Source organism: Palaemon carinicauda, chromosome 11, assembly GCF_036898095.1.
Source record: "Palaemon carinicauda isolate YSFRI2023 chromosome 11, ASM3689809v2, whole genome shotgun sequence".
NCBI classification, from domain to species: domain Eukaryota; kingdom Metazoa; phylum Arthropoda; class Malacostraca; order Decapoda; family Palaemonidae; genus Palaemon; species Palaemon carinicauda.
Window position 1 is genome coordinate 126,221,898 of NC_090735.1, and position 26,961 is coordinate 126,248,858.

The 26,961-nt window shown below is 40.7% G+C and overlaps 1 protein-coding gene across 1 annotated transcript in view; it reads left to right on the top strand.

The window, feature by feature from the left end:
* The window catches only part of LOC137650188 (molybdenum cofactor biosynthesis protein 1-like), a 51,042-nt gene extending 24,881 nt beyond the window's left edge, over nucleotides 1-26,161 (top strand). Inside the window, exons 5-10 of the mRNA XM_068383362.1 lie at nucleotides 943-1,061; nucleotides 3,469-3,574; nucleotides 14,602-14,747; nucleotides 16,416-16,501; nucleotides 17,329-17,376; nucleotides 20,591-26,161. Coding sequence (XP_068239463.1) covers nucleotides 943-1,061; nucleotides 3,469-3,574; nucleotides 14,602-14,747; nucleotides 16,416-16,501; nucleotides 17,329-17,376; nucleotides 20,591-21,480 — 1,395 coding nt within the window. The 3' untranslated portion in view covers nucleotides 21,481-26,161. The remainder of the gene's footprint in view (nucleotides 1-942; nucleotides 1,062-3,468; nucleotides 3,575-14,601; nucleotides 14,748-16,415; nucleotides 16,502-17,328; nucleotides 17,377-20,590) is intronic.
* Nucleotides 26,162-26,961: the final 800 nt, after the last annotated feature.

A 26,961-nucleotide genomic window follows, 5' to 3' on the forward strand; every position in this document is an offset into this window, starting at 1 on the left:
AGGAGTATCAGCTCAACCTTAGCCTTCAGGAAGAATCTGTCCATGGAGCAGGTCATGAAGGGTGGAATCTGGAAATGCCAGATGACCTTCACTGCCCACAACCTCCGGGAATATACGTACCGTTCCCTGGAAACCTTTTCCTTGGGACAGGTACTATCTGCTCTCCTGGTGGTGTAGTGAACTAAACTCTCTCATGGGACAAGTAGCATCTAATCCTGGATAACAGTTGCAACGTAAATGTAGTGTGAAAGGTAAGATTAACTGGCAGTTCTTCCTTTCTTTTTCCCCTCTCTTTGGGTATAGCAGTCATAGCATTTTGTTGCTGAACTTTTCTTTACAATTTTGAGTTGTATATAAAGTATTTTGCCCATTCTCTGAGCAAGGCAAACAATGTACCTGATTTATATACATTAATCATACTCTATAATGCCTATGCACTGGACACTATATCCTGTAAGATACAGATTCTTCAACAACTTACTATTTTGTTAATCGCCTACCCTGACTCCTGTTGCTTCCCTATACACAGTAAGTTAATGGGTTGACAGGAGTCATGACTTCCACTCCTCTTTATGACCAAAGTTCAATGACATTTCCCAGGTCAATTTACCAAGCCAGTTTTGGTCATAGTGACTTCCTCCCTCTTTAAGATAAGTCTCCTATTAAAGGTCTCAGGTTTGTGTAGGTAAGAAAAAACCAAGTTTCTTTAATGTTTAAGTGGCCTAACAGTTGCTCTGTAATCCATTGTTTACTTACCAGAGATGTGTACAACTTTTTAAAATTCATGAACTGCTAAATTAGTCAACTGTCATCATTATTGTATGAAGATAAACTGCTTAAGTGAAGAGTAAAGCTTTAATATCTATTCATTGGCAATCTTTGTGCTGATGCAGTGCATAATTGAAGACTATGTAAAGATTGTTCACAGTTTTATATTTTCAGATTAACTGTGTCGTGATGCGTGGTAGAAATGAAGACGAGATACTGAATTTTGTCGAGTTTACGCGGGACAAGGATGTTGATGTGCGTTTTATTGAGTACATGCCTTTTGATGGAAATAAGTATGTTATTAGTATTTTTCATTTCAGTTCTTTATTTTAGGGTAATACAGTAGCTAAGGATTCCTACTGTACATTATTACCGTTGATATAGTGTACTGTAATGTGTTACCATACAAGTTGTAGCAATACTTTAATAATAATAGTGGTACATTATTCTCCTTAAGTCATACATAGATTGTTTTTTATATGATAGACATACATTGTTTTGTGTGGTCAATTTTCTTACTGTTGAAGTACCTAGATTGTAAAATGTAGACCAAGTTTGTTTATTGGCTGATTAATGAACCTACTGTATATAAGAAAAAATGCATAGATACCCACTTGTCATTATTTAATGTTCAGTAGAAGGAGAGTCTTTAGTAAGAGAGTAATCAAAATTTTCGATTGTGTTCCTGTACTAATGTGCTCTTGTAAATTTATTTTTGATTTGATATAATCTACTGTGAGGGAATCAGTTGTATTTTATAGAAGAATATTCATTCTAGTAGCTCAACCCTTTTACCCCCAAAGGACGTACTGGTACGTTTCACAAAAGCCATCCCTTTACCCCCATGGACGTACCGGTACGTCCTTGCAAAAAAATGCTATAAAAAAATTTTTTTTCATATTTTTTATAATTTTTTTTAGAAAATTCAGGCATTTCCCAAGAGAATGAGACCAACCTGACCTCTCTATGACAAAAATTAAGGCTGTTAGAGCAAAAAAAAAAAATATACACTGCAAAATGTGCTGGGAAAAAAATAACCTCCTGGGGGTTAAGGGTTGGAAATTTCCAAATAGCCTGGGGGTGAAAGGGTTAAATGAGAATTTAAGTCCTACAGATTGACTAACTTTCGTAGGTCAAGGCACCAGCCATCCATAAAATACTACCTCTAGAGAATTATAGGATCCTTCAAGGGCTGGCCAGACAGTTTAATGTTGGATCCTTATATATGTATGGCTTTTTTCTTTGCCCACTTATACAGGGCCATATTCCTTATACATTTTTTCTTTCCTCACAAATCTAGCAGCATTAATCATTGCTGTTTTAAATGTCAAAGGTCCATTTACCCACATGGGTAGGTAAAAGAGAGACTATCTATGTTCACTAGTCAGGGATAGTGCTTTAGTTATTGTGTCATGGATTTTTACTCTGCACACAGTTTTCATGCAGGTCTCTCCCTGTCAGCCATGTTGAGATATATCAGAGAAAAGGAGAGAAACAACCTATTTAGGAAGTAAACATTTTCGATAACTCTGGAAGGCAAGAAGATAGTGAAAAGTAAAAGAACAAACGATTGGAGCCATTCATTTCTGAGATTAGGTTAGTTAAGTAGATAGTGAAAAGTAAAAGAACAAACGATTGAAGCCATTCATTTCTGAGATTAGGTTAGTTAGGTACCCTTCTAGTTTGACTTAGCAAGTTCTTAGTGAAGTGACAATATAATGTTTGTTCCAGAACCTTATTATTAGCCCATTACTTTCCTTCGCACTGTGACTATCCAACAGTGTTGACTTCAGACTCCCTTACAGAAGGTGTTATCAAATTTCATACCTTCAAGCTACTGTACATCATACATATACCAAGGCACTTCCCCTAGTCGATATCAAACAAATGAAACAAAAAAGGGGACGTCTCCTCTACGTTCCTCCCAGCCTGACAAGGGACTCAATCGAGTTCGGTTGGTACTGCTAGGGTGGCACAGCCCACCCTCCCACATTATCCACCACAGATGAAGCTTCATAATGCTGAATCCCCTACTGCTGCTACCTCCGCGGTCATCCAAGGCAACGGAGGAAGCAGCAGGGCCTACCGGAACTGCGTCACAATCGCTCGCCATTCATTCTCATTTCTAGCACGCTCTCTTGCCTCTCTCACATCTATCCTCCTATCACTCAGAGCTTCCTTCACTCCATCCATCCACCCAAACCTTGGCCTTCCTCTTGTACTTCTCCCATCAACTCTTGCATTCATCACCTTCTTTAGCAGACAGCCATTTTCCATTCTCTCAACATGGCCAAACCACCTCAACACATTCATTTCCACTCTAGCTGCTAACTCATTTCTTACACCCGTTCTCACCCTCACTACTTCGTTTCTGTACATCATACTGTTAGTTAAAATGCCATACCTTCGGAAGCTTTGTTCTACTTTTTATCAAATAGGCCTACCTTCAGGAAAATTTGATTTGCTAATGTTTTCTGTCATTATCCTATCTGTAAACATTTTGGTACAGAGACAATGTTAAATACCTTGTATACAGTACATCTTAAGAAATTCAAACTGGTTCTCACTAAATCTACTTGAATCTGTCTACCAGATATATTTGCATACTGTGTTTGTTCTGTCTTTGCAGTAATAGATTTATTTGCATATTGTGTTTGTTCTGTCTTTGCACTAAAATATGGTTTCTCTTATCAAAAACAGGTGGGATGACAGAAAAATGGTAAGCTATGCAGATATGTTGTATACCATAAAAGAAAGCCACCCAGATTTGATCAAGATTTCGGATAAACCTAATGACACTTCTAAGGTAATTTATTTATATTATTTTACATTAATAATTCCAGCCCTTTATGGTCTAATGTACAGTAGTAGTAAAAGGGATTTTTTTTTCTATTAGAGATTTTTAAAAGTTTATTTTTCTAAATTTGGACATTGAATGTAAGCCTACAGTATCTCCTTTCTTGCGATTATTTTAAAAAAACTAATGATTTAATTCACTGAATTATGTAGTCATTGGGTATTATATAATCTCTTTTGTGATAAACATTTTTAGCTATTTATTTTCTTTTGTTTACTGAGCAATTATTTGTTTTTCAATATTAAACTTACCCGATAATCATGTAGCTGTCAACTCCGTTGCCCGACAGAATTCTATGGAGGGATACGCCAGCTATCACAATACTAGAAGGGGGTGTACTTACCAGCGCCACCTGTGGCCAGGTACTCAATCATTTGTTGTTGACACCTCCTCAATTATTCCTCTGTCGTGCCTCCGGCTAGACGTTCTGGGATACGCTTATGGTCTTCGAGTTTATTCACGGATATTTGGTGAAGTATTCTCTCTGATTAACGGCTGTCGCATTACTGGAAACCTTCTGATATTAGCTAGATAGCTTTTATTTAGTTCAGTTTAACGGTTAACGAATTTTTGCTTGTTTTTTGGATCTCCCTTTGACTACTCTTGAAAACAAAATGTCTGACATTTCGCAAGCCCCCTCCCATAGACGATGTAGGTCTTGCAATAGACGTATTCCGAAGGCCTCGGTAGATCCTCACACCGCTTGTTCTGACTGTAGGGACAGACCCTGTCAGTTAGAAAATCGATGTGAGGAATGCGCCGGACTTTCGGAATTGGATTTTGTCAGTCTTTTAAAGTATTCTACTAAGTTAGAGAGAGTTAGAGCTAGGAGGAGTTCTTCTCACTCTTCTTTATTTTCCTCATCTCATGATCCCCTTCCTGTTCCTACCCCTGTAGTGGCTACCCCCGATCCTACTGTGTGCCCTCCGCCTGATATGTCAGTGGTTTTACGTGCTATTCAGGCTTTAGGCGATAAGGTAGAGTCAGTGGTAAGTGACCATAAGTCTCTGATGGCCGAAGTGAAAGAGCTGAAGGTCAAGAGTGCAGTGGGTGAAGTTAGTGCCAGTGCTGTGACGAGTGCTAGTGTCGGTGCAGTGCCTTGTGCTAGTGTTAGTGCCAGTGTGGTGCGTGAGGATTTTTCTGTGCGAGCCAGTCGTCCTCCCAGTCCGGGACCTCTTGCAAGCTCCCAAGCCCAGGGGAGAAGCAATGTCGAAGGGCATAAGGGTTCGGCAGGCCTTGTTAGGCGCACAGAATTATCCTCAGTGGTTGCGGGCGTGTCTTCCACAGACCGTCACTCCCACTTGCAGACGATTGAGCCCGTCTTCCGCTCGTCCGCTGATCTTCTTTCTGGGAAGAAACGTTGGTCTCAGGTCTCGAGACCGCTTAAACGCAGAGTCCAGCCCGCGAGTGCTCAGCCAGGTTGCAGTCATTGGCTCAGCTCCGACTCGCCTCAGTCATCTGTCGACTGTACTCCGCCCAAGAGGAGTAAGGTTCTGCCACAACAGAGCTCGACTGTTAAGGCTTTACCTCAGTCTGCTGCCGTCTCTGCTGATCCCAAGTGGTCTATGCTTCAGTCCATGCAAGCTCAGCTTTCGGACCTGATGCGTGAGTGTCGTGCTGAGAGTGTTGCACCTCCGCCTCCACCTGCACTCCTTCCGCCTGCACCCGCTCAGCCTGTGCTCAACCCGCCTGCGCTCGCTCCAGCTAGTCGCAGCACCATCTGCCAGGCGTACGATGTTGAGCCACATTCTGTGTTCGCTGTTCCCAGTGTTGTTCAGCCTCAGCCTTCTTTAAGGCAACCTTCTGTTTGGGATCAGGAGGATTACTCCACTCTTCCTCCGCCTCCCCTGGCTGCTCCACCGGTGGTGCAACTCTCGGTGGAGGTACAACAACCTCTTCCACCCATGAGTCAGTCTCCTCAGCTGCTGCACCGAACTCAACCCGTGCACCCTGATCCTGCGCCTCAGACACCTCTGCTTGCGAGAACTTTACCTTGTTCTGCGCAGCCTCGGTCTCATCACGCTCCACTCTTTCCACAGGAACAGGAACTTATTGCTCCTCCTCCGTCCACCACGGTTATTGTTCCTGCTCGTTCTGACTCTGCGGTTCAGCATTCGTTTCCGATCTCTTCGCCTCATTCTGGGGATGAGGTTTCGGATGATGAGGAGGCACACCTTGATCCCTCATCAGACGTGGACGAATCCAAGCTTTCTCCACAGTCTCTTGATTTTCGCAAGGTCTTGGCTCTTCTCAGGGAGGTTTATCCAGACCATTTTGTCTCTGCTATTCCCCGCTCTCCACCATCTGAGTTTTCGCTGGGCGTGCAACAAGCTAAGTCTTGCTATACCAAGCTTGTCCTAGCTAGATCCTCCAAGAGGGCTTTTAGGATCTTAGGGGAGTGGCTGCAGTCTAAACAACATCTTGGCAAGACTTCCTTCATGTTCCCTCCAACGAAGCTCACTTCGAAAGCCAGCGTTTGGTATGCCACGGGGGAAGCACCAGGCTTGGGAGTACCTGCCTCTGCCCAGGCTGACTTCTCAAGTCTGGTAGACTCGCCTCGAAGGACTGCTATGAGGCGCTCGAAGGTGTGTTGGACCTTCTCAGACCTGGATCACTTGCTGAAAGGGATGTTTAGAGCGTTTGAAATGTTCAATTTTCTCGACTGGTGCCTGGGGGCCCTCAGCAAGAAAACCTCTCCTGCGGACAAAGATTCTGCCATGCTGTTAATGTCCTGCATGGATAAGGCCATCAGAGATGGATCGGGCGAGCTAGCGTCCTTGTTTGTATCAGGGGTGTTGAAGAAAAGGGAACAGCTGTGTTCCTTCCTTTCCGCCAGCATTACACCTTGCCAACGTTCTCAACTTCTTTTTGCTCCGCTCTCGAAGTTCCTTTTTCCCGAAGAGCTCATTAAGGACTTGTCTGCTGCCCTGATACAGAAGGATACGCACGATCTTGTAGCTTCTTCGGCTCGTAAGTCTAAAGTTGCCTCCTCAGTTCCTAAGACTTACCGCTCCCCAGTGGCTGATACCCCTGCCACTAGGTTCATACCGCCCTTTCGTGGTAGAGCCCCCAGCCGAGGAAGCTCCCGTCCAGACTCGTACAAAGGCAAGTCCAGGAAAGGATCCAGGTCATCCAAAGGAAAGAACTGACTCTCCGCTTCTCCAGACAACAGTAGGAGCCAGACTCAAGACCTTCTGGCGAGCTTGGGAGAAGAGAGGTGCAGACGCACAGTCTGTCAGTTGGCTGAGGTTCGGTTACAGGATTCCATTCTGCCTTCAACCACCTCTGACCACTTCGCCCATCAACCTCTCTCCCAACTACAAAGAGGAGGACAAGAGGCTAGCTTTGCACCAGGAGGTGTCGCTTCTTGTGCAGAAGAAGGCAGTGGTTATAGTCCGGGACCATCAATCCCCGGGCTTCTACAACCGTCTCTTTCTTGTGGCCAAGAAGACAGGAGGTTGGAGACCGGTGCTGGACGTCAGCGCTCTCAACGAGTATGTCACCAAGCTGACGTTCACGATGGAGACGACCAAGTCGGTCTTAGCAGCGGTCAGACAGGAGGACTGGATGGTCTCTTTGGACTTGAAAGACGCATACTTTCACGTTCCGATTCATCCAGACTCCCAACCTTTCCTGAGATTCGTTTTCGGAAAGGTCGTCTATCAATTCCAAGCCCTGTGTTTTGGCCTAAGCACAGCTCCTATGGTCTTTACCCTTCTGATGAGGAATGTAGCCAAATTCCTTCACTTGTCAAGCATCAGAGCCTCCCTCTACCTAGACGACTGGCTGTTGAGAGCCTCCTCGAGTCGTCGTTGTCTGGAGAATCTTCATTGGACTTTAGACTTAATCAGAGACCTAGGTCTATTAGTCAATTTGGAAAAATCTCAACTCATTCCCTCACAATCCATCGTGTATCTGGGAATGGAGATTCAGAGTCAGAGTTTTCGGGCTTTTCCATCGGCCCCCAGGATAAGCCAAGCCCTAGAGTGCATCATGAGCATGCTGAAGAGGAGCAGTTGCTCAGTGAGACAGTGGATGAGTCTCACAGGGACTCTCTCGTCACTGGCCCTGTTTGTCGAGCTAGGGAGACTCCACCTCCGCCCTCTTCAATTCCACCTGGCAGCTCATTGGGACAAGAGTTCGACTCTAGAAGCAGTCTCTATCCCTATCAACCAAGAGATGAAGACCACTCTCCTGTGGTGGAAGCACAACCTCCTTCTCAAAGAGGGTCTATCCTTGGCCATTCAGACCCCCGATCTTCATCTCTTCTCAGATGCATCGGACTCGGGCTGGGGTGCAACCTTGGACGGACGGGAATGCTCGGGAATGTGGAACGAGGAACAACGATCTCTCCACATCAACTGCAAGGAGCTGCTGGCAGTTCATCTAGCCCTATTGAACTTCAAGTCCCTCCTGCTAGGCAAAGTGGTGGAGGTGAACTCGGACAACACCACAGCCTTGGCTTACATCTCCAAGCAAGGAGGGACCCATTCGAGGAGCCTTTACGAGATCGCAAGGGACCTCCTCATTTGGTCAAGAAGTCTAAACCTCACTCTAGTCACGAGGTTCATCCAGGGCGATATGAACGTGTCAGCAGATCGCCTAAGCAGAAGGAATCAGGTCATTCCCACGGAATGGACCCTCCACAAGAGTGTGTGCAACAGACTTTGGACCTTGTGGGGTCAACCTACCATAGATCTGTTTGCCACCTCCATAACCAAGAGACTTCCGCTTTATTGTTCCCCTGTTCCAGACCCTGCAGCGGTTCATGTGGATGCTTTTCTTCTGAACTGGTCCCATCTCGACCTGTACGCATTCCCTCCGTTCAAGATAATAAACAAAGTTCTGCAGAAATTCGTCTCGCACGAAGGGACACGGCTGACGCTGGTTGCTCCCCTTTGGCCTGCAAGAGAATGGTACACAGAGGTACTTCAATGGCTAGTCGACTTCCCCAGGACTCTACCTCTAAGAGTGGACCTTCTACGTCAACCACACGTAGACAGGTTGCATCCAAACCTCCACGCTCTTCGGCTGACTGCCTTCAGACTGTCGAAAGATTCGCTAGAGCTAGAGGCTTTTCGAAGGAGGCAGCCAGTGCGATTGCCAGAGCTAGAAGAATTTCCACTCGTAGAGTCTACCAGTCTAAGTGGGAGGTCTTCCGAAGCTGGTGTAGAGCCAATTCAATATCCTCTACCAATACCTCTGTGATCCAAATAGCTGACTTCCTTCTTCATCTTAGGAATGAGAGATCCCTTTCAACACCTACGATTAAAGGATATAGGAGCATGTTGGCCTCAGTTCTCCGCCACAGGGGTTTGGACCTGTCTTCCAACAAGGACCTTCAAGACATTCTCAAGTCTTTTGAGACGTCTAAAGAACGTCGTCTTTCCACTCCAGGCTGGAATCTAGACGTAGTCTTAAGGTTCCTTATGACATCTAGGTTCGAACCTCTCCAATCAGCTTCCTTCAAGGATCTTACCCTCAAGACTGCTTTTCTCGTTTGCCTTGCAACAGCTAAGAGAGTCAGTGAGGTTCATGCCTTCAGCAAGAACATTGGTTTCACAACCGAATCTGCAACATGTTCTTTTCAGCTTGGATTCCTAGCAAAGAACGAGCTTCCTTCACGTCCTTGGCCTAGATCGTTCGAAATACCTAGCCTCTCCAACATGGTAGGTAACGAACTAGAGAGAGTTCTTTGCCCTGTCAGAGCTCTCAAATATTATCTGAAGAGGTCTAAACCTATTCGAGGACAATCAGAAGCCTTATGGTGTGCCATCAAGAAACCCTCGAGACCCATGTCCAAGAATGGGCTTTCGTACTATATAAGGCTTCTGATCAGAGAAGCACATTCTCACTTAAAGGAGGAAGACCTTGCATTGCTGAAGGTAAGGACCCACGAAGTAAGAGCTGTAGCTACTTCGTTGGCCTTTAATAAAAACCGTTCTCTGCAGAGCATAATGGATGCAACCTATTGGAGGAGCAAGTCAGTGTTTGCATCATTTTATCTGAAAGATGTCCAGTCTCTTTACGAGAACTGCTACACCCTGGGACCATTCGTAGCAGCGAGTGCAGTAGTAGGTGAGGGCTCAGCCACTACATTCCCTTAATCCCATAACCTTTTTTAACCTTTCTCTTGAATACTTTTATTGTTGTTTTTTATGGTTGTTACGGTAGGCTAAGAAGCCTTCCGCATCCTTGGATTTGGCGGGTGGTCTATTCATTCTTGAGAAGCGCCTGGGTTAAAGGTTTGGTAGAGGTCCTTTAGTAGGGGTTGCAACCCCGTGTACTTTGGCACCTTTGGGTTGATTCAGCCTCCAAGAGGAACGCTGCGCTCAGCAAGGAAGACGAACTTTAAATAAAAAGGCAGAGTAACGGTTCTATTCGACTTCCTTACCAGGTACTTATTATTTCATTGTTATTTGAGATAACTGTTATATGAAATATGGGATACTTAGCTATCCTTTAATCATGTACACTGGTTTTCACCCACCTCCCTGGGTGTGAATCAGCTACATGATTATCGGGTAAGTTTAATATTGAAAAATGTTATTTTTATTAATAAAATAAATTTTTGAATATACTTACCCGATAATCATGATTTAATCGACCCTCCCTTTCCTCCCCAGAGAGAACCAGTGGACCGAGGAATAATTGAGGAGGTGTCAACAACAAATGATTGAGTACCTGGCCACAGGTGGTGCTGGTAAGTACACCCCCTTCTAGTATTGTGATAGCTGGCGTATCCCTCCATAGAATTCTGTCGGGCAACGGAGTTGACAGCTACATGATTATCGGGTAAGTATATTCAAAAATTTATTTTATTAATAAAAATAACATTTTGTTCCAATACAGCATACAAATCCTTGACCTTTAATAAGAGATTTTTTCAGCGTGAGATTAAGGAAATCATTAAGGCTGTTTAATGAAAGGTTAAACAACTGGTGGAGGGTGAGGGTTTGAAAGCTTCACTTTTGATTCGGCTGATGACGAGTACGGATGTACTGTCAGCTTTTAAAAAAGTTTTCAAGTTTCTTTTGCAGGAAGTAAATGCTTTTGAGGTTGATGAGAATGAAATTAAGCAAGAGATTTGTACATGGCAGGGGAACGGTGAGTGTTGCAACCGGTTTATGAGGAAAGTGGCTGTAGATCCATGCTCCCTCTTTACCTCTTGTAGGGGGCATGATTGTCTGAAATCACTCCCCTGTGCCTAATGCAGTTCCTGGTCTCCTGTGCAGTAGGAGGCATACACCCTGAATATAAAGAAGTGAGATAAGCCTTCGCTGGTGTCTGTCTTTGGCAACGCTCAAGAAGACACCAAAGAAGTCTTTTGCTGCATCTGTCTCCTCGGTGGGTGTGTCTGCTAGCACTGGCTTTGTGCGTACGCTTTGGTTCAGTCCCCGGGGAGTATGTGTTAGGAGCAAGGAGTCCATGGATCTGTTTCAGTAGGCTTTCCAGCTTTTATTGGTGTGTGGAGTTCCCCTTCAGAAGCTGGAATTTCTTCACCTTTCTCTGTCCAGACTGCTGATGATGAGTTTAATATAAGAAAGTCTTGAGCTTATTTAGGTCTTTCAGGTAGTACCTTCATGTCTGTGCTGAGGGAACGTGTAGCTTTTATTCCAATCTTCATGAATTGGCCCTGGATCAAGTTGATGCTCAGATCTGTGGATCTGAGAATTCATTCTAGTCCAGTCAAATAAGATCCTGCCCCCTCACTCTCAAGACTTTGTAAGTTCAAAATGCCAGAGAACACTATGTCAGCCCCTCTGTAGTTCAGGGCTATGGAATTGTCTGCTCTGGCCTCCCTCCATGCTGTTTCCCGACTTGACTAGTGATCAGAAGCAGCATTGTAACGTGCTTCACAAGGACAACTTCGTCATTGACCCTGGAGTCTTTGGGGGAAGTATAAGATTCTTGGGCTATCTGGTGAAAATGCTGTAACCTTCCTGGCTTACCAGTGGGATGACTGGGTTTTATAGAGATGAGATGCTTTGGTTTCCCATTTATAAAAACAAATTACCCTAGAGGTGGCATTGTCACTTCAGAAGTCCTTGGTGCAGGGTGCCATGTGTTTCCATTGTGGAATTTTGGAGAACTGCTCTGAAGGATTCCCTAATTCAGTGTGGTGTCTCCTTTAGTGGTACCAGCCCCTTAGAGGGAGCAGCAATCAAACTTTCAGGTTTTATCAAGCCTGCAGGATCTAGAAAGGGTCCTGCACCCGCTCCAAGACCCCAATTAACACCTGCAACCTCTTCTCAGAAAGTTTTCTTGCACAGCCCTTTCATTCACCCTAACCTGGATCTTTCAGGAAGGGGACCAGTGGGAAAAGGGGAGGGAGAGGGAAATGCTGATATTGGTGTTCCCCTCTCCTGCTGCCAGTTTTGTGCCAGAGTCTTTGGCTAAAACTCAGAATTCGTTGCACATGGCACCAGGTTTGAGGCCTTTTTCTATCCCCTCTCTGTGTGAAGCGTCAAGTGGTGATCGAGATATACTTTTGTGTCCCATAAAGGCTCTGCGGTGCTATCTGAAAAGGATCCAACACCTCAGGCCTGAGTGTCAGAGACTTTTCGTTTCCACTGACAGGATCAAGAAAGAAGAGTCAAGGAACACAACCTATTCTGGCTTCATGAGACAATTCCTACAGCGACTGCCTGATAGGGTCAAGGTACAGGACCAGTTATGACCATGCCATACAAAGTCAGTGGCATAAGCTTCACCTTAGCTTTCAAGAGAAACCTGTCAGTGGGCCAAGTACTGAAGGCCAGAGTCTGGAAAAGGCAGACCACCTTCACTGCATTTAATTTATGGGAGTATACCCGCAAGTCCCATAACACCTTTGTGCTTGGTCATGTGTTGACTGCTGAAGTAGTTGTGTAACCAGCCTAGCCCCCACATGGGACAGGAAGCATCTTGTCTATGGTAATGTGTAGATGTAAATTTGGAATAAATGGTAGAATGACTGGCTCTTCATTTTTCTTTCCCCCTCTCGAGGACAAATCATTCGAAACATTAAGTGCTGGGTCAGACCTGGTGTTGGTAAGTTATAATCCCGACCACTATTCTTTATCCATAAAGAAGCATCTTGCTCATTCTTCCCAAATGAGGTTAAAGATCCATTAATCATCATACCATGTACCTGTATATCGTTCGAAGTAGATATCCCCTTTTGGGGATGGGTCGCTTAATTTAACTGAGTACATATCTCCATGTACAGACCAGGTCCTGTCAGTCTTTTCATTCCTGTGAAAGACAAGAGGGTGATGGAGTCCCTTATGGGATTAGGCAGTTGAACACTTCTAGGGAACACCTCTAGGGAAGAAAAAAACACCCAGTTTGATTCTATGGATCTTCCAATCCACGAAGCAGGTGAGTCTCCCTATTAAAGGATGAGGGTCTGTATGTCGCATAGGGATCTCCAAAACGCCTGACATCTTCAAAATCGCAAAATAACACAGAGCTACGAAAAACACGTCCGAACGTTCACGGGTGCTAACAAGGAATGATTGGAGAAGGATAGGTGGTGGTGGTGGGGGGGGGGGGGGGAGGCAGTAGCTGTAGTGAACGACACCTCATAGTAATGGGGGATTTTGAGGAGGGAGAAGTCTAATTGGAAAGGGACCTCTGGTAGTGGTATCACTCGCCCCAGTTTTAATACCGACACCCTTTAGGGGTGAGCGAGCTTGGTATATTCCTGGCATTCCATGCAACTTTTTTCTCTGGTATATTTAGCAGTATTTATACCTTTGAAATGGTGCTTTAAGGAGCATTTCACGGAGCGACACAGGTTAAGCCCAGAAATAGATTTTTCCTTAGTCAAAATCCCTTTTATGTTTCCTAGCTATATAAACTGGAGTTCTTTAACTTAATTTCCCTCCTCAACTACCCCTCTCAGTCTAAGGCCTGAAGGTCAAAAGTGAAACTTTCAGACTGGTGAAAGGGCTGGGCTTCTTACCTACACCCTTCACTAGTTGTTTAATCATTCGTTTAACAATTCTAATGGCCATCTCCATCTTGCGCTAAAACAATCTCCCTATTAAAGGATTCGGGTTTGTATAACCAGGAAAAATATATTCTATATTATTTTAAAAATATATGTTGTGTATTACCTAACTTTCCACTTCATTGTAGATTTTCTTGATATTTCTCTGGACTTTTTCCTTGAATAGCTTCAATAAATTTGAATGTAGGGAAAATTGGAGGTTAAGAAGAACTTGACTGGGAAGGAAATGCTCCAAAGAGCTAATGTCACAAGAACAGTCTGCCTTAAGAGTAAAGAATAAACACTATCCAGTCACAGCTATAAGTACTAAATGGCTTACATGTAAACTGTACAGTATGTTAATTACATCAAGTTGAGTTCTAGTGCATCAGATTTGGAAGGTTTTTTAAAGTTAATCGTATAGATCCTAATTGGCCAACCTGGCCTACTTCCGTAAACAATTATTTCCGCAGAGATATTCATCTGATGCCTCAAGAATTGAAGCACACAATTTCCCTATAAGAGCATCCCAGTGGCCTGCTGCATTCCCACAATGTCTTTCTTTTCTTGTCGAACCTTGGAGTCATAGCCTTGGTTGTTGTAAAGAATTGAGACACTCTAACATCAAAAGAGGATGTGATATTGCTCCAAAGAACCATAAAATATTGCCTTAGTTTTTCTCTGCCATTGGTATACTGTATATTGATTAGAAACACATGTTACTTCAAAGGCAAGAATTCAATAGAACCAGTTCATCGATAATTTGATGTAGTATTGATAAGAAAAACTTTTAAACCATTAAAGCTGCGAGGTTTTTAGCTGTACTGTACCATTCTGAGATGGGTTTGGAAGAGCAATGTGGTCAAAAGATAGGCAATTCAATTAAGTTTGTTTATATATTACTGAATTATTTTCTAGTAATACTTTTTTCCAAATAATTTTTCCCTATAATAAATTGAATTATTATGCCTGCAAAGTAATCTTTTTAATATTCTCCTAGGCATTTAAGGTACCAGGATATATTGGACAAATCGGGTTTATCACTTCCATGACCGAAAATTTCTGCGGAACTTGCAGTCGGGCGAGGATAACAGCTGATGGCAACCTCAAAGTTTGTTTGTTTGGATCATCCGAAGTCTCTCTAAGGTGAATAGTCATGGAGTATATTATTATAGTTCTTTTTAGTGCCTATTTTGTTTATAAGTGATGTAGCAAAGCAAGATTTGTTGAATTTTTTAACACATTTTGAGTCTTTCATGACATCCATGAAACTTTATTTGATTATTGATTGTCTGAATCTATAGAAACTAGAAACTTATTTTGTTTCTATTTGTAAAAAAAGTTAGACTGATCAAAGATTGAAGATAGGAGGTATTATTGTCCCATTGAGTTTTGCACCATTTGTAGTATTGCTATGTTATTGTTAGCATCAGCTGCTTATGTTTATTTTATAATATTCACTATACAGTGATGCCTCAGCATACGAAAGTAATCCGTTCAGGATACGGTTTCGTATGCTGATATTTTCGTATCCTGAGTCGCGTTTTACATGTAAATAGCCTAATCCGTTCCAAGCCTTAGGAAAAGACACCTTTTCTTTCATAAACACGCTAAACTGTACTAATAAACATGCAATGCAGCCATTTCTATCATTCAATAATTAACCCAACCGTTAAAAACAGCCTAATCCATTCCAGAAACCACCATGAGATTATTCAATAATGTAGTTATAGCCTAGTTATCCCCTCCAAGCCCTAAGAAAACGGTCCGTTTTCTTTACTACTGTATAAAAGTTACGGTACTGTATGTAAAGCATTTGGATCAGTGAAGGTGTATTGTTACCTATACACCTAAATTAAGGGTTGATACCCTGAAAAAAAAGGTACTGTACTCTCGGCAACGAGTTGGGATCTCGTAAGCTTTTCGTGTCCTGAAATTTTTTTTGTATACTGGGGCATAAAAATCTTTGTATCGCTTTTCGTATCCTGAATTTTTCGTAAGCAGAAACTTTCGTATCCAGAGGTATCACTGTATTGTATAACATATACTACTTGATAAGGTTTTATGTAGTTACGTCAACAAAAGCATGCCTCTGAAATGCTTTGTGTACTGCATTTGATATAAAACTTTAATGCTCCAAACTAGATAGAAGGATTGAAATTTGGTTATTTCATTTAAGCATATCTTGTGTACTTACATAAGAATCAGTTACATTCCAGTCTAGTTTTGAAGAATGTCGTTGCTGATATTTACTAGGCACTACTTCTGGAGTGAAGAAAGCTCTTGGGTGATAGGAGGATAGATGTGAGAGAGGCAAGAGAGCGTGCTAGAAATAGGAATGAATGGCGAGCGATTGTGACGCAGTTCCGGTAGGCCCTGCTGCTGCCTCCGATGCCTTAGATGACCGCGGAGGTAGCAGCAGTAGGGGATTCAGCATTATGAAGCTTCATATGTGGTGGATAATGTGGGAGGGTGAGCTGTGGCACCCTAGCAGTGCCATCTGAACTCGGTTGAGTCCCTTGTTAGGCTGGAGGAACGTAGAGAGTAGAGGTCCCCTTTTGTGTTTTGTGTTTTGTTTCAATGTTGATGTCGGCTACCCCCCAAAATTGGGGGAAGTGCCTTGGTATATGTATGTACTACTTCTGAGGTCATTGTTGATAATTTTGCTTTCTTGTTAAAACTGGAAGTGAGGAAAGTTTCACTGTTGTAATTGTATCTTTTGTATGCTGTTGCTATACACTATAGTAATATTTAAGTATATCAATTTAGTTAAAGTACTAATACTTTTTTAATGCTAAATTTCGTCTTTTTTAGGGACTCCATGCGCAGTGGGTGCTCAGATGCTGACTTATTAGAAGTAATAGGGGGAGCTGTAAGCAGAAAGAAGAGACAACATGCTGGTGGGTTTTATTTAAGTTCTGTATCGTCGGTCGCTGTGCATATAAATAGAGATGAAATCCTCTAAGGTTTCCTTTTTGTATTGGGATATTCAAGATATGAAGGATGGAGCATAATAGTCAGATGTTCAAAGATTTTTTTAAATGATATTTCATAACTACAGTAGTGTACTGCTATTTTATGTGATTGGTAATATAACTTACAATTACCCAGTAGTTGAAAAGCCTTCTTACAGCTAATAACTACTACTATACTCCACTGGTCTTTTGGCCACTCGTTGACCCGTGACTGCTCTCGAAAGACATTTCCAGCCTCTGTCTTTCACTAAATCCATCCATGTACCCATTTCAATTCCCTCCAAATCGAGATCTTCCTTGAGGCATCTATTCCAATACTTTCTAGGGCTTTCCAAAGGTCTCTGCTACATAACTTCAGCAGTTAGCATTTGTTTGGATATACGTGTATTCTCTTCCTCGCAATATTACTTGCTAATTGAATCCTCTTTGACTCTACAACTTGGCTGATATTGGGTTGTTAGGTTCTATCTCTTATTTCCTAATTGTGGTGAATTCTCCATTCTAGAGTTTCTTGGTCGAAAATGGCTCCCGTGATTTTCCTCTAAATTTTATCTTTAAAGACCTCTAAGACTTTTTCAAGAACTTTAGTAAGAGCCCAGTTAATAACAGACACCATAGAACTTTAACACCCAAGACAGCTAATTTGACCCGAGATATTTTGTTCATTACATGAAAGAACTGCGTGAGACTATATTACAATTAAAAACTAAATGTCTAGATTTAGTTTATGTTTACTACATTTATTTTTCCAGGTATGCTGAATCTGGCCAAGTTAAAGAATCGACCAATGATTCTAATTGGTGGGTGACTGAGGGATTCGCTACACAGTATGTAAATTTTCCATTCTGTCTGTACAAATACTTCTTGTCTAGGTCATCTACTGTACATATATCTGCTATTTAACTATGTAAAACCTATTCACCACTTTTGAATAGACATTTATGTTTGGAAGATTGAAAGACGTGCACGTGTTTAGGGGTATGGCTAACGGTATGTCTGATCATTTTTTGGTGGAAGGAAAATTAGTTGTAGCAAAAGAGTGGGGGAATAGAGTAGGTGGATGTAAAAGGGAGCTAGTGAGGGTTGAAGAGCTAATAAAACCCGGGGGTAAAAAGTAAATATCAGGAAAGGTTGAAAATAGCATATGACGAGGTGAGAGTAAGAGAAACTGGTAATTTAGAGGAGTGGAAGTTAGCAAAAGAAAATTTTGTTGGGATTGCAAGTGATGTATGTGGCAAGAAGGTTGTTGGAGGCAGCATGAGGAAGGGCAGTGAATGGTGGAATGAAGGAGTGAAGGTAAAAGTGGAAGAGAAAAAGAGGGCTTTTGAAGAATGGCTGCAGAGTAATAGTATAGAGAAGTATGAGAAATATAGAGAGAAAAAGGTGGAAGTAAAGCGCAAGGTACGTGAGGCAAAGAGGGCAGCTGACCTGAGGTGGGGTCAGGGACTGGGTCAGTCATATGAAGAGAATAAGAAGAAGTTTTGGAAAGAAGTGAAGAGAGTAAGGAAGGCTGGCGCAAGAATTGAAGAGACAGTGAAAGATGGAAATGGAAGGTTGTTAAAAGGAGAGGAGGCAAGGAAAAGGTGGGCGGAATATTTTGAAAGTTTGCTGAATGTTGAGGATAATAGGGAGGCAGATATAATTGCTGTTCCAGGTGTTGAGGTGCCAGTGATGGGAGATGAGAATGAGAGAGAGATTACAATAGAGGAAGTGAGGAGAGCACTAGATGAAACGAGAGTAGGAAAAGCATCTGGTATGGATGGTGTGAAAGCTGAGATGTTGAAGGAAGGGGGTGTGACTGTACTTGAATGATTGGTGAGATTGTTTAATATGTGTTTTGTGTTGTCAATGGTACCAGTAGATTGGGTTTGTGCGTGTATTGTACCACTATATAAGGGTAAGGGAGATGTGCATGAGTGTTGTAATTCAAGAGGTATTAGTTTGTTGAGTGTAGTTGGAAAAGTGTATGGTAGAGTAATGATTAATAGGATTAAGGATAAAACAGAGAATGCAATCTTGGAAGTACAGGGTGGTTTTAGAAGAGGTAGGGGTTGTATGAATCAGATTTTTACAGTTAGGCAGATATGCGAGAAATATTTAGCAAAAGGTAAGGAGGTGTATGTTGCGTTTATGGATCTGGAGAAAGCATATGATAGAGTTGATAGGGAAGCAATGTGGAATGTGATGAGGTTATATGGAGTTGGTGGAAGGTTGTTGCAAGCAGTGAAAAGTTTCTACAAAGGTAGTAAAGCATGTGTTAGAATAGGAAATGAAGTGAGCGATTGGTTTCCGGTGAGAGTGGGGCTGAGACAGGGATGTGTGATGTTGCCGTGGTTGTTTAACTTGTATGTTGATGGAGTGGTGAGAGAGGTGAATGCTCGAGTGCTTGGACGAGGATTAAAACTGGTAGACGAAAATGATCATGAATGGGAGGTAAATCAGTTGTTGTTTGCGGATGATACTGTACTGGTAGCAGACACAGAAGAGAAGCTTGACCGACTAGTGACAGAATTTGGAAGGGTGTGTGAGAGAAGGAAGTTGAGAGTTAATGTGGGTAAGAGTAAGGTTATGAGATGTACGAGAAGGGAAGGTGTTGCAAGGTTGAATGTCCTGTTGAATGGAGAGTTACTTGAGGAGGTGGATCAGTTTAAGTACTTGGGGTCTGTTGTTGCAGCAAATGGTGGAGTGGAAGCAGATGTACGTCAGAGAGTGAATGAAGGATGCAAAGTGTTGAGGGCAGTTAAGGGAGTAGTAAAAAATTGAGGGTTGGGCATGAATGTAAAGAGAGTTCTATATGAGAAAGTGATTGTACCAACTGTGATGTATGGATCGGAGTTGTGGGGAATGAAAGTGATGGAGAGATAGAAATTGAATGTGTTTGAATGAAGTGTCTGAGGAGTATGGCTGGTGTATCTCGAGTAGATAGGGTTAGGAACGAAGTGGTGAGGGTGAGAACGGGTGTAAGAAATGAGTTAGCGGCTAGAGTGGATATGAATGTGTTGAGGTGGTTTGGCCATGTTGAGAGAATGGAAAATGGCTGTCTGCTAAAGAAGGTGATGAAAGCAAGAGTTGATGGGAGAAGTACAAGAGGAAGGCCAAGGTTTGGGTGGATGGATGGTGTGAAGAAAGCTCTGGGTGATAGGAGGATAGATTTGAGAGAGGCAAGACAGCGTGCTAGAAATAGGAATGAATGGCGAGCGATTGTGACGCAGTTCCGGTAGGCCCTGCTGCTTCCTCCGGTGCCTTAGATGACCGCGGAGGTAGCAGCAGTAGGGGATTCAGCATTATGAAGCTTCATCTGTGGTGGATGATGTGGGAGGTTGGGCTGTGGCACCCTAGCAGTACCAGCTGAACTCGGCTGAGTCCCTGGTTAGGCTGGAGGAACGTAGAGAGTAGTCCCCTTTTTTGTTTTGTTTCTTTGTTGATGTCGGCTACCCCCCAAAATTGTGGGAAGTGCCTTGGTATATGGATGGATGGATTTATGCTGACACTGTTGATGTGTTAGAGGGCAGCCATACTGTACATATACATATTTATCCATATAAACATTGTATTCCAAGTTTTATCTGTTCATATTAATTTGTGAGGAAATGTAAAGGCAAAATGAATACTCAGTATTTAAAGTGTGAAGACATTAGAAGCTTCATTTTAACTTATTTTTTTTTCCAAAATATGTTCACCATTTGTGCACTTATTGAGCTAAATTGAAGGTTGCCATACTAAACTGGCATTATTATCAAGATGTGAACAGAAAATACTTAATAACCCAATTTTATGGTTGGCAGAAGCTTTTCATGGTTTCATCCATTTTTTTTTTTCAAACTTCACTGTGACAAATATTAGTATAGTAACAGATGAAAATGTAAGCTTAAAACGACATGATTTCAGGAACAGTAGTTTTAGTATTTTGTACGAATTCTAAAAAGATTGCTATTAGTGTGTGCCTTCAGAACATTAAACGCATAGTATATTTCCACTTAATTTGTATTTCTATTTTTCACTTTTACATAACAGATAAAGAGACTTCATATAATCATCGTAGATTCCAATTAAACTACTCTCCATCATTGTTACGCAACGGATCAATTACTTGTACAACTAGTTTTGCCTTGCTGCACACAACTCTTTCAGTCAAGAAAAATGAATCGTCGTCGTCTTCTTCTAATAATGAAATATATAATGAATCTTGTGAGTCAGAAAATCTACAAAATAGACCCAATTCCCTGGATGAAGCACATAATTATATTGATTCTAAAATAGATGAAACTAACCACAACTACAATTTTTGGAAAAAATTTGGTGAGAATTACATGGAATCTCCTCCAAGTACAGAGAATTCTGGGACCTCTGAAATTGTACCAACTATTCTAACACAGCCACAAAAGATTACTACTTCTGACTGTACAGAAAATGCTCCAAGATTAAGCCATGTTGATTTAAAAGGCGAAGCACAAATGGTTGATGTGGCAGGAAAACAAGTGACCAAGAGGAAAGCAGAAGCAAAAGCCGATGTTTACCTAGGAGCTGAAGCTTTTTATTTGGTCAAAGAGAACAAAATGAAGAAAGGCGATGTTCTCGGGGTAGCGAGGATTGCTGGCATCATAGCAGCCAAGAAGACTTCAGAACTAATTCCTCTTTGTCATCCTTTATACGTAGATCACGTAGAAGTGCAGTTTAGCCTACATGAGAAGACTGAAGATGGAAGAGAATTGTTTTGCGTTTCCATTAAAACAAGTGCTGCAACATCAGGTCGGACGGGTGTTGAAATGGAAGCACTCACAGCTGCTTCGGTAGCAGCTCTCACTGTATATGACATGTGTAAAGCTGTAAGTCATGAAATTGTAATCTCAGGTATTTGCTTATTAAGTAAAACTGGAGGGAAACGAGATTACCTTTGTAAATAGACAAGATTGTTTTAATCTTAATTAACCCTTTTACCCCCGGAGTATTTGGAAATTTCCAACCCTTAACCCCCAAGGGGTTATTTTTTTCTCAGCACATTTTGCAGTATATTTTTTTTAAATTGCTCTAACAGCTTTAATTTTTTTCATAGAGAGGTTAGGTTGGTCTCATTCTCTTGGAAAATGCCTGAATTTTCTCAAAAAATTATAAAAAAAAATTTGAAAAACAAATTTTTATAGCATTTTTTTGCAAGGACGTACCGGTACGTCCAGGGGGGTAAAGGGATGGCTTTTGTGAAACGTACCAGTACGTCCTTTGGGGGTAAAAGGGTTAATTATATATGAATAGAGTGCAATATTTTTGTCCTGAAACATATATATAAATTAATTTTAACTGCTGTAAAATGAATCACATGTTGCTTAGTCATAGGGATCTATGATGTAAGTATTCCTTGTGTAAAATAGATTAATAGTATATTGTTAGGTTAGTCTTCAAGTAATCATTTATTCTGTGAATAACGATAAGCTCTATTTGATTGAATCCAAGGCCTTAGGTTAGTCCAGTGGCACAATAGCAAATTCATATATTTGATGACATAGTTTAATGAGACTAGAATACTTTATAATCATTATCATATATTTTAATGAGACTAGAATACTTTATAATCATTATCATATATTTTAATGAGACTAGAATACTTTATAATCATTATCATATATTTTAATGAGACTAGAACACTTTATAATCATGGGCTAAAGGTCAAAGGAGTTAAGGGCCTTTTCAATGAAGCACTTGATCACAAATTAAAGGCGAGCATTAATTTTTAGATATAGATGCCAAAGTATAATGGGATTTATTCCTAAATGGCATATAAATCATCGTCCTTTAATTAGGGAGATTGATTTAGCATAAACTGGAGACAGTCATTAGGTCTTGGATAACGAGTAGTTATCCATCTGGTGAGGATATTAGCCAAGGAGCCCCACCCCCTTTCCCACTAATCCATTGACACCTTTGTGCATGGTCTTGTGGTGGCTGTTCATCTCCCACATGGGACAGAAAGCATCTATGGTAACTTGTAGATGTAAGTCTGGAATGAACGGTAGAATGACTGGCTCCTCTCCTTCATTTTTCTGTCCTCTCGGGACAAAGCTCTCTGGCTGGGAAAGGAGGCGGAGCTTCTCGGCCCGCACCCTCACCATATGGAAAACTGAGTATTCTTCAAGATTTAACAGCCGTCTTCAGCTTACAAAAAATCAGTCTTAATAATTAAATGACTCAGATTTATATAGATAGGAAAAATGCAAATTACCTAAAAAATTTGTGGCCTTTACATTATTTTTTGTTGCTTTATATTTTGATAAAATATTAATTACCTTTCCTATTATTCTAATGGAAAACTACTATAGTGTACTTATACGTGGGGTCACATAGTTGCATAATTACCTAGAACTTAGGACTAGCGCACAGAATATAATATCGAGATTTGTAATGTATCTAAGTACTGTAAATGTAGAAAGCCCATCCGTCCACACAGAAAATTAATCCGTACCTAGTTTTATGCAAATGTATTATTTTCAGGTGCAGCTATGATCCCATCAAATTAGATTTGAATCTTCTTGTAAAGTGAAGCCCTATTTATATCTTCTAATCAGAACCAGATACTGTTATAATTATAACCAAGTTCTTTATTAAGGTAGTACAGTGGTAACGTGTTTGCCTCGCATTCGCGTGGCAAGAGATCAATCCCCGCCCAGGACCGTGAGTTTAAGCTGTTTACTGGGGAGGCTACTGCTGTGGTAGGGCACCACAGTGGGGGGTTGGGCTTGCCCGGCTGACGTTCTGGTGAGCATCTATTCTGATGGAACCAGAACTGAAACCAGCTACCTTTAACCTTTTACCTTTTAAATTAATCTTTTTGGTTTGTTTTAGTAATTTTTGTGGCTTCTATTCACCCCAAAACTTTTTTTTTTTTTGTCTTTTACTCCTCAGCCTTTACCTTTTATAGAGTTCTTCCCAATAAGCTGTCCAACTTTTTAATTACATCTTGCTTTGATTTTCATCCCTGATTTATGAGCAAACCCTGCTGACAAGGTATGTCTGTGTAGAAGTGGTAATTTGTGATATATGATTAGTTTTGTAGGATGCATGTATAACTGGTATATTATTGATGGATCTAGTAAATGGAGGTAATACTGTAGTTGAATTTTATGTAAATTGATGAGTGAAAAGCTCTAGTAGAAAGATTATTGTTAATTTGAATCCTGTTGCATAATTAGCTTCTTCATAGATTATATATATAAATTATTCTTTTATTGTTGAGGGTAATGGTTACAAAAATATTTTATGTAATTTTTCTGTAGATAGTTTATAGAAAAGGTCACAGGTACAGAAGTGCACTTTAAAAAATTCATCTAGCTTGATAAGCCAGACTCATGGAAATTATTGCCTTATGTAACAGATTTGTTTTTTCCCATAAATGCTTGTTTCTTTAAAGTGGGTGATAGAGAAAGATGCTTTTAACCATTTTACCCCCAAGGCTATTTGGAAATTTCCAACCCTTAACCCCCAGGGGGTTATTTTTTTCCCAGCACATTTTGCAGTATATTTTTTTTAAATTGCTCTAACAGGCTTAATTTTTGTCATAGAGAGATCAGTTTGGTCTCATTCTCTTGGAAAATGCCTGAATTTTCTCAAAAAATTATCAAAAATATGAAAAAAAAAATTTTATAGCATTTTTTTGCAAGGACGTACCGGTACGTCCATGGGGGTAAAGGGATGGCTTTTGTGAAACGTACCAGTACGTCCTTTTGGGGTAAAAGGGTTAATTAATATAGTTAAATAAAAAGCATCAAGGTACCTGACCCCTTAGTGTATGGATAGCGATTGGGTAGAAGGAAAGTACGAAAAATTACTAGTCATCATTTAAGTGATGTGTATGTTAATGGAGATGTTATTACTAGCATATTTTGGTTTTGCTACCTACAATTCTTTGAGAATTTGGAAAAGTAATCATTACTTATGGAAGTCTCAAGAATATTTAAATATTGTTTAAATTAATTTCTATAGAGCTACAGGGACCCAAGGCAGACCCATTTTATCTAAGTTAATGTGCATATACCATGATTCATATATTGTGGAATTGACAAGAGAAAAGTTTAGAGTAAATTTAAATCATTAAAACTAAATTTTTAGAGGCGATTTGATATAAACTGGTAGTAATACTAGAAAAAAATATAGTATATATATTTGTTTAGTAGATGCTTAAAGTCTAGAATAGCAATCTACTGTATATAGATTAAACAATGTATGGATCTTCAATTTTTTGCTGTCAGGTTTCAAAATTATAATTCAAAACTTTCAGGCCAATGAAGATAAAGTTAAAAAAATTACAGTATTGCAAAATTGACTAAAAACACCATCTTGATATTTACAAAGTTTGAAATGTTTAAGATAAGGGTGTCTATGTACTAGAAACGTAATATCAGAATATTATTTAAGTGCAAGAGTAAAAGTAATCTATTGAATTGAAATGGTATTAAGCGAAGGCTCTAAAGTATAAGTTGCATTGAGAGTACAGTAAAATAACAAGATTGAATTATAATAGAAAAAATAATTACAGTACCGGGAGTCTGTTTTGGGGAAAGAGGAAAAACTTTTTTTCAACATCCACTCACCGCTTGCTCTAGTATCCTGTCATATCTGTGAATATGGAACTGCTTAAGACAAAAAAAATTGTGTTATGTTATTAAAAGTAGAACATTTCCTCTTTACCAGCATTAAAGGTGAACACAAGTTAATGTAACTGTAAAGCTACTAAGATTGATGAAAGCAAATAACATTTACTTCCTTCATTCATGTACGAGTATGTTCTTAGATAGTGAGCAGTGACATTATGACTGAGTTATGTCTGAAAAAGCATTTCTCAGAACTGTTGAAACATTATCTTCCTTTAGTATTTTAGCAGATATTTGAATGCTTTCAGCACAATATTGATAGTGTCAAATTATTTTGCATTAACTCTTTTGTCTGTATTAAAATATGCTTCTGTATATAATTCATCATTAGTGTGTACTGATATTTTTCAGATGATAATGCTTAGTTTATGATGGTCATTAAGATTAGTTTTTACAGTACTGTATATATATATTTCTGCTAACTTTGCTTTATAGAGGAACTGCCTTTCAGTCTTAAACGTAACTCATGAAGGATGGTGCTCTGTTCCTTCACGAGAAGTAATTTTATTTGAAAGAAAGTCTATTATATAAAGATTGCATTAGTAATTGTAAAAAGGGCCTTATGAAAATTAAGTTATTTTGATTTTGAAATATTACTGGAATTACAGTATGGGATAGTTATAAAATCATATTAATACATAGGTGCACTGCTTAACACTTTAGTGGCTGTAATAGTTTCTGTTTTCATGTTTTATGGTCAAATAACTGCTTATTCAACTTTTACATCATTCCAGTATGAATCACCGGTGCTCTAGACTAAGGTGTGAAATATCATATTTCTATTTTTTATAAATGTGAGGAAAATTAGATATCTAAACCATGACTTTATAACAGGTTAATTTGTTATTCCATTTTGTTAATCACCACTAATAGTGGTAGAGTTACACATTGTATGAAATGTATGTTAGTTTTCTTTATGAATTTGATTAATAAATTATACTGTACACCTTATTGCTGTTACAACTTGGACTGAATGATTGCTGTTTTGAAGTTTCTATTCTAAAACTAATGTAACAATGCTATAGTTTAGGCGAGGCAACCTAGACCCCTTAGAAAAATTATAACAATGTAATTGATTAAGAAACAATGAAGACACTTTAGAAAAAAAATGCTACAGTGCAACTTCGTCCTATGTGACATACCAACCCTCATCCTTTAATTTGGGAGATACTTCGCACGAGCTGGAATCGGTCGTCGAGACTGGATAGGATATGGGATCAAGAGGAGTCCCTCCCCCTCCAGTCACCTCATAACATCACAAATATTTTTCCTAACAGTACTTACCTCGATGGAGAAGGCATCCCGGGACTTCCTCGTACAGTCCTTGAGGTAATGGGCTGTAAAGGTGGACTGCCTAGCCCAAGTGCCCGCACGTTAGATTTGGCCTACCGCCATGTTAGTGCCAAACGCTAAGGACGTGCTAAGGCCCCTAATATCATGGGGTCTCGGGGTCCCAGCTACCGTGTAGCCCTCACTTTCGTAGGACCTCTTTATCACCTGCCGCAGCCAGAAGGAAATGGTGTTTTTGGAAACTGCCTTCTTGACCGAGCCTGCGGAAACAAACAAACTTTTCACAGCCGGTCTGAGTTTGGCCGTCCTACTAAGGTACTTCCTGACAGTCCTTACGGGACACAAGAGCAGGTCACTAGGGTTGTCCGAACGCGGAATAGCCGGAATTGAGAATTCTTCGAACCTAGGGTCCGCAATTGCAGGGTTCTGGGTCTTTTCTACGAACTCTGGCAAGAA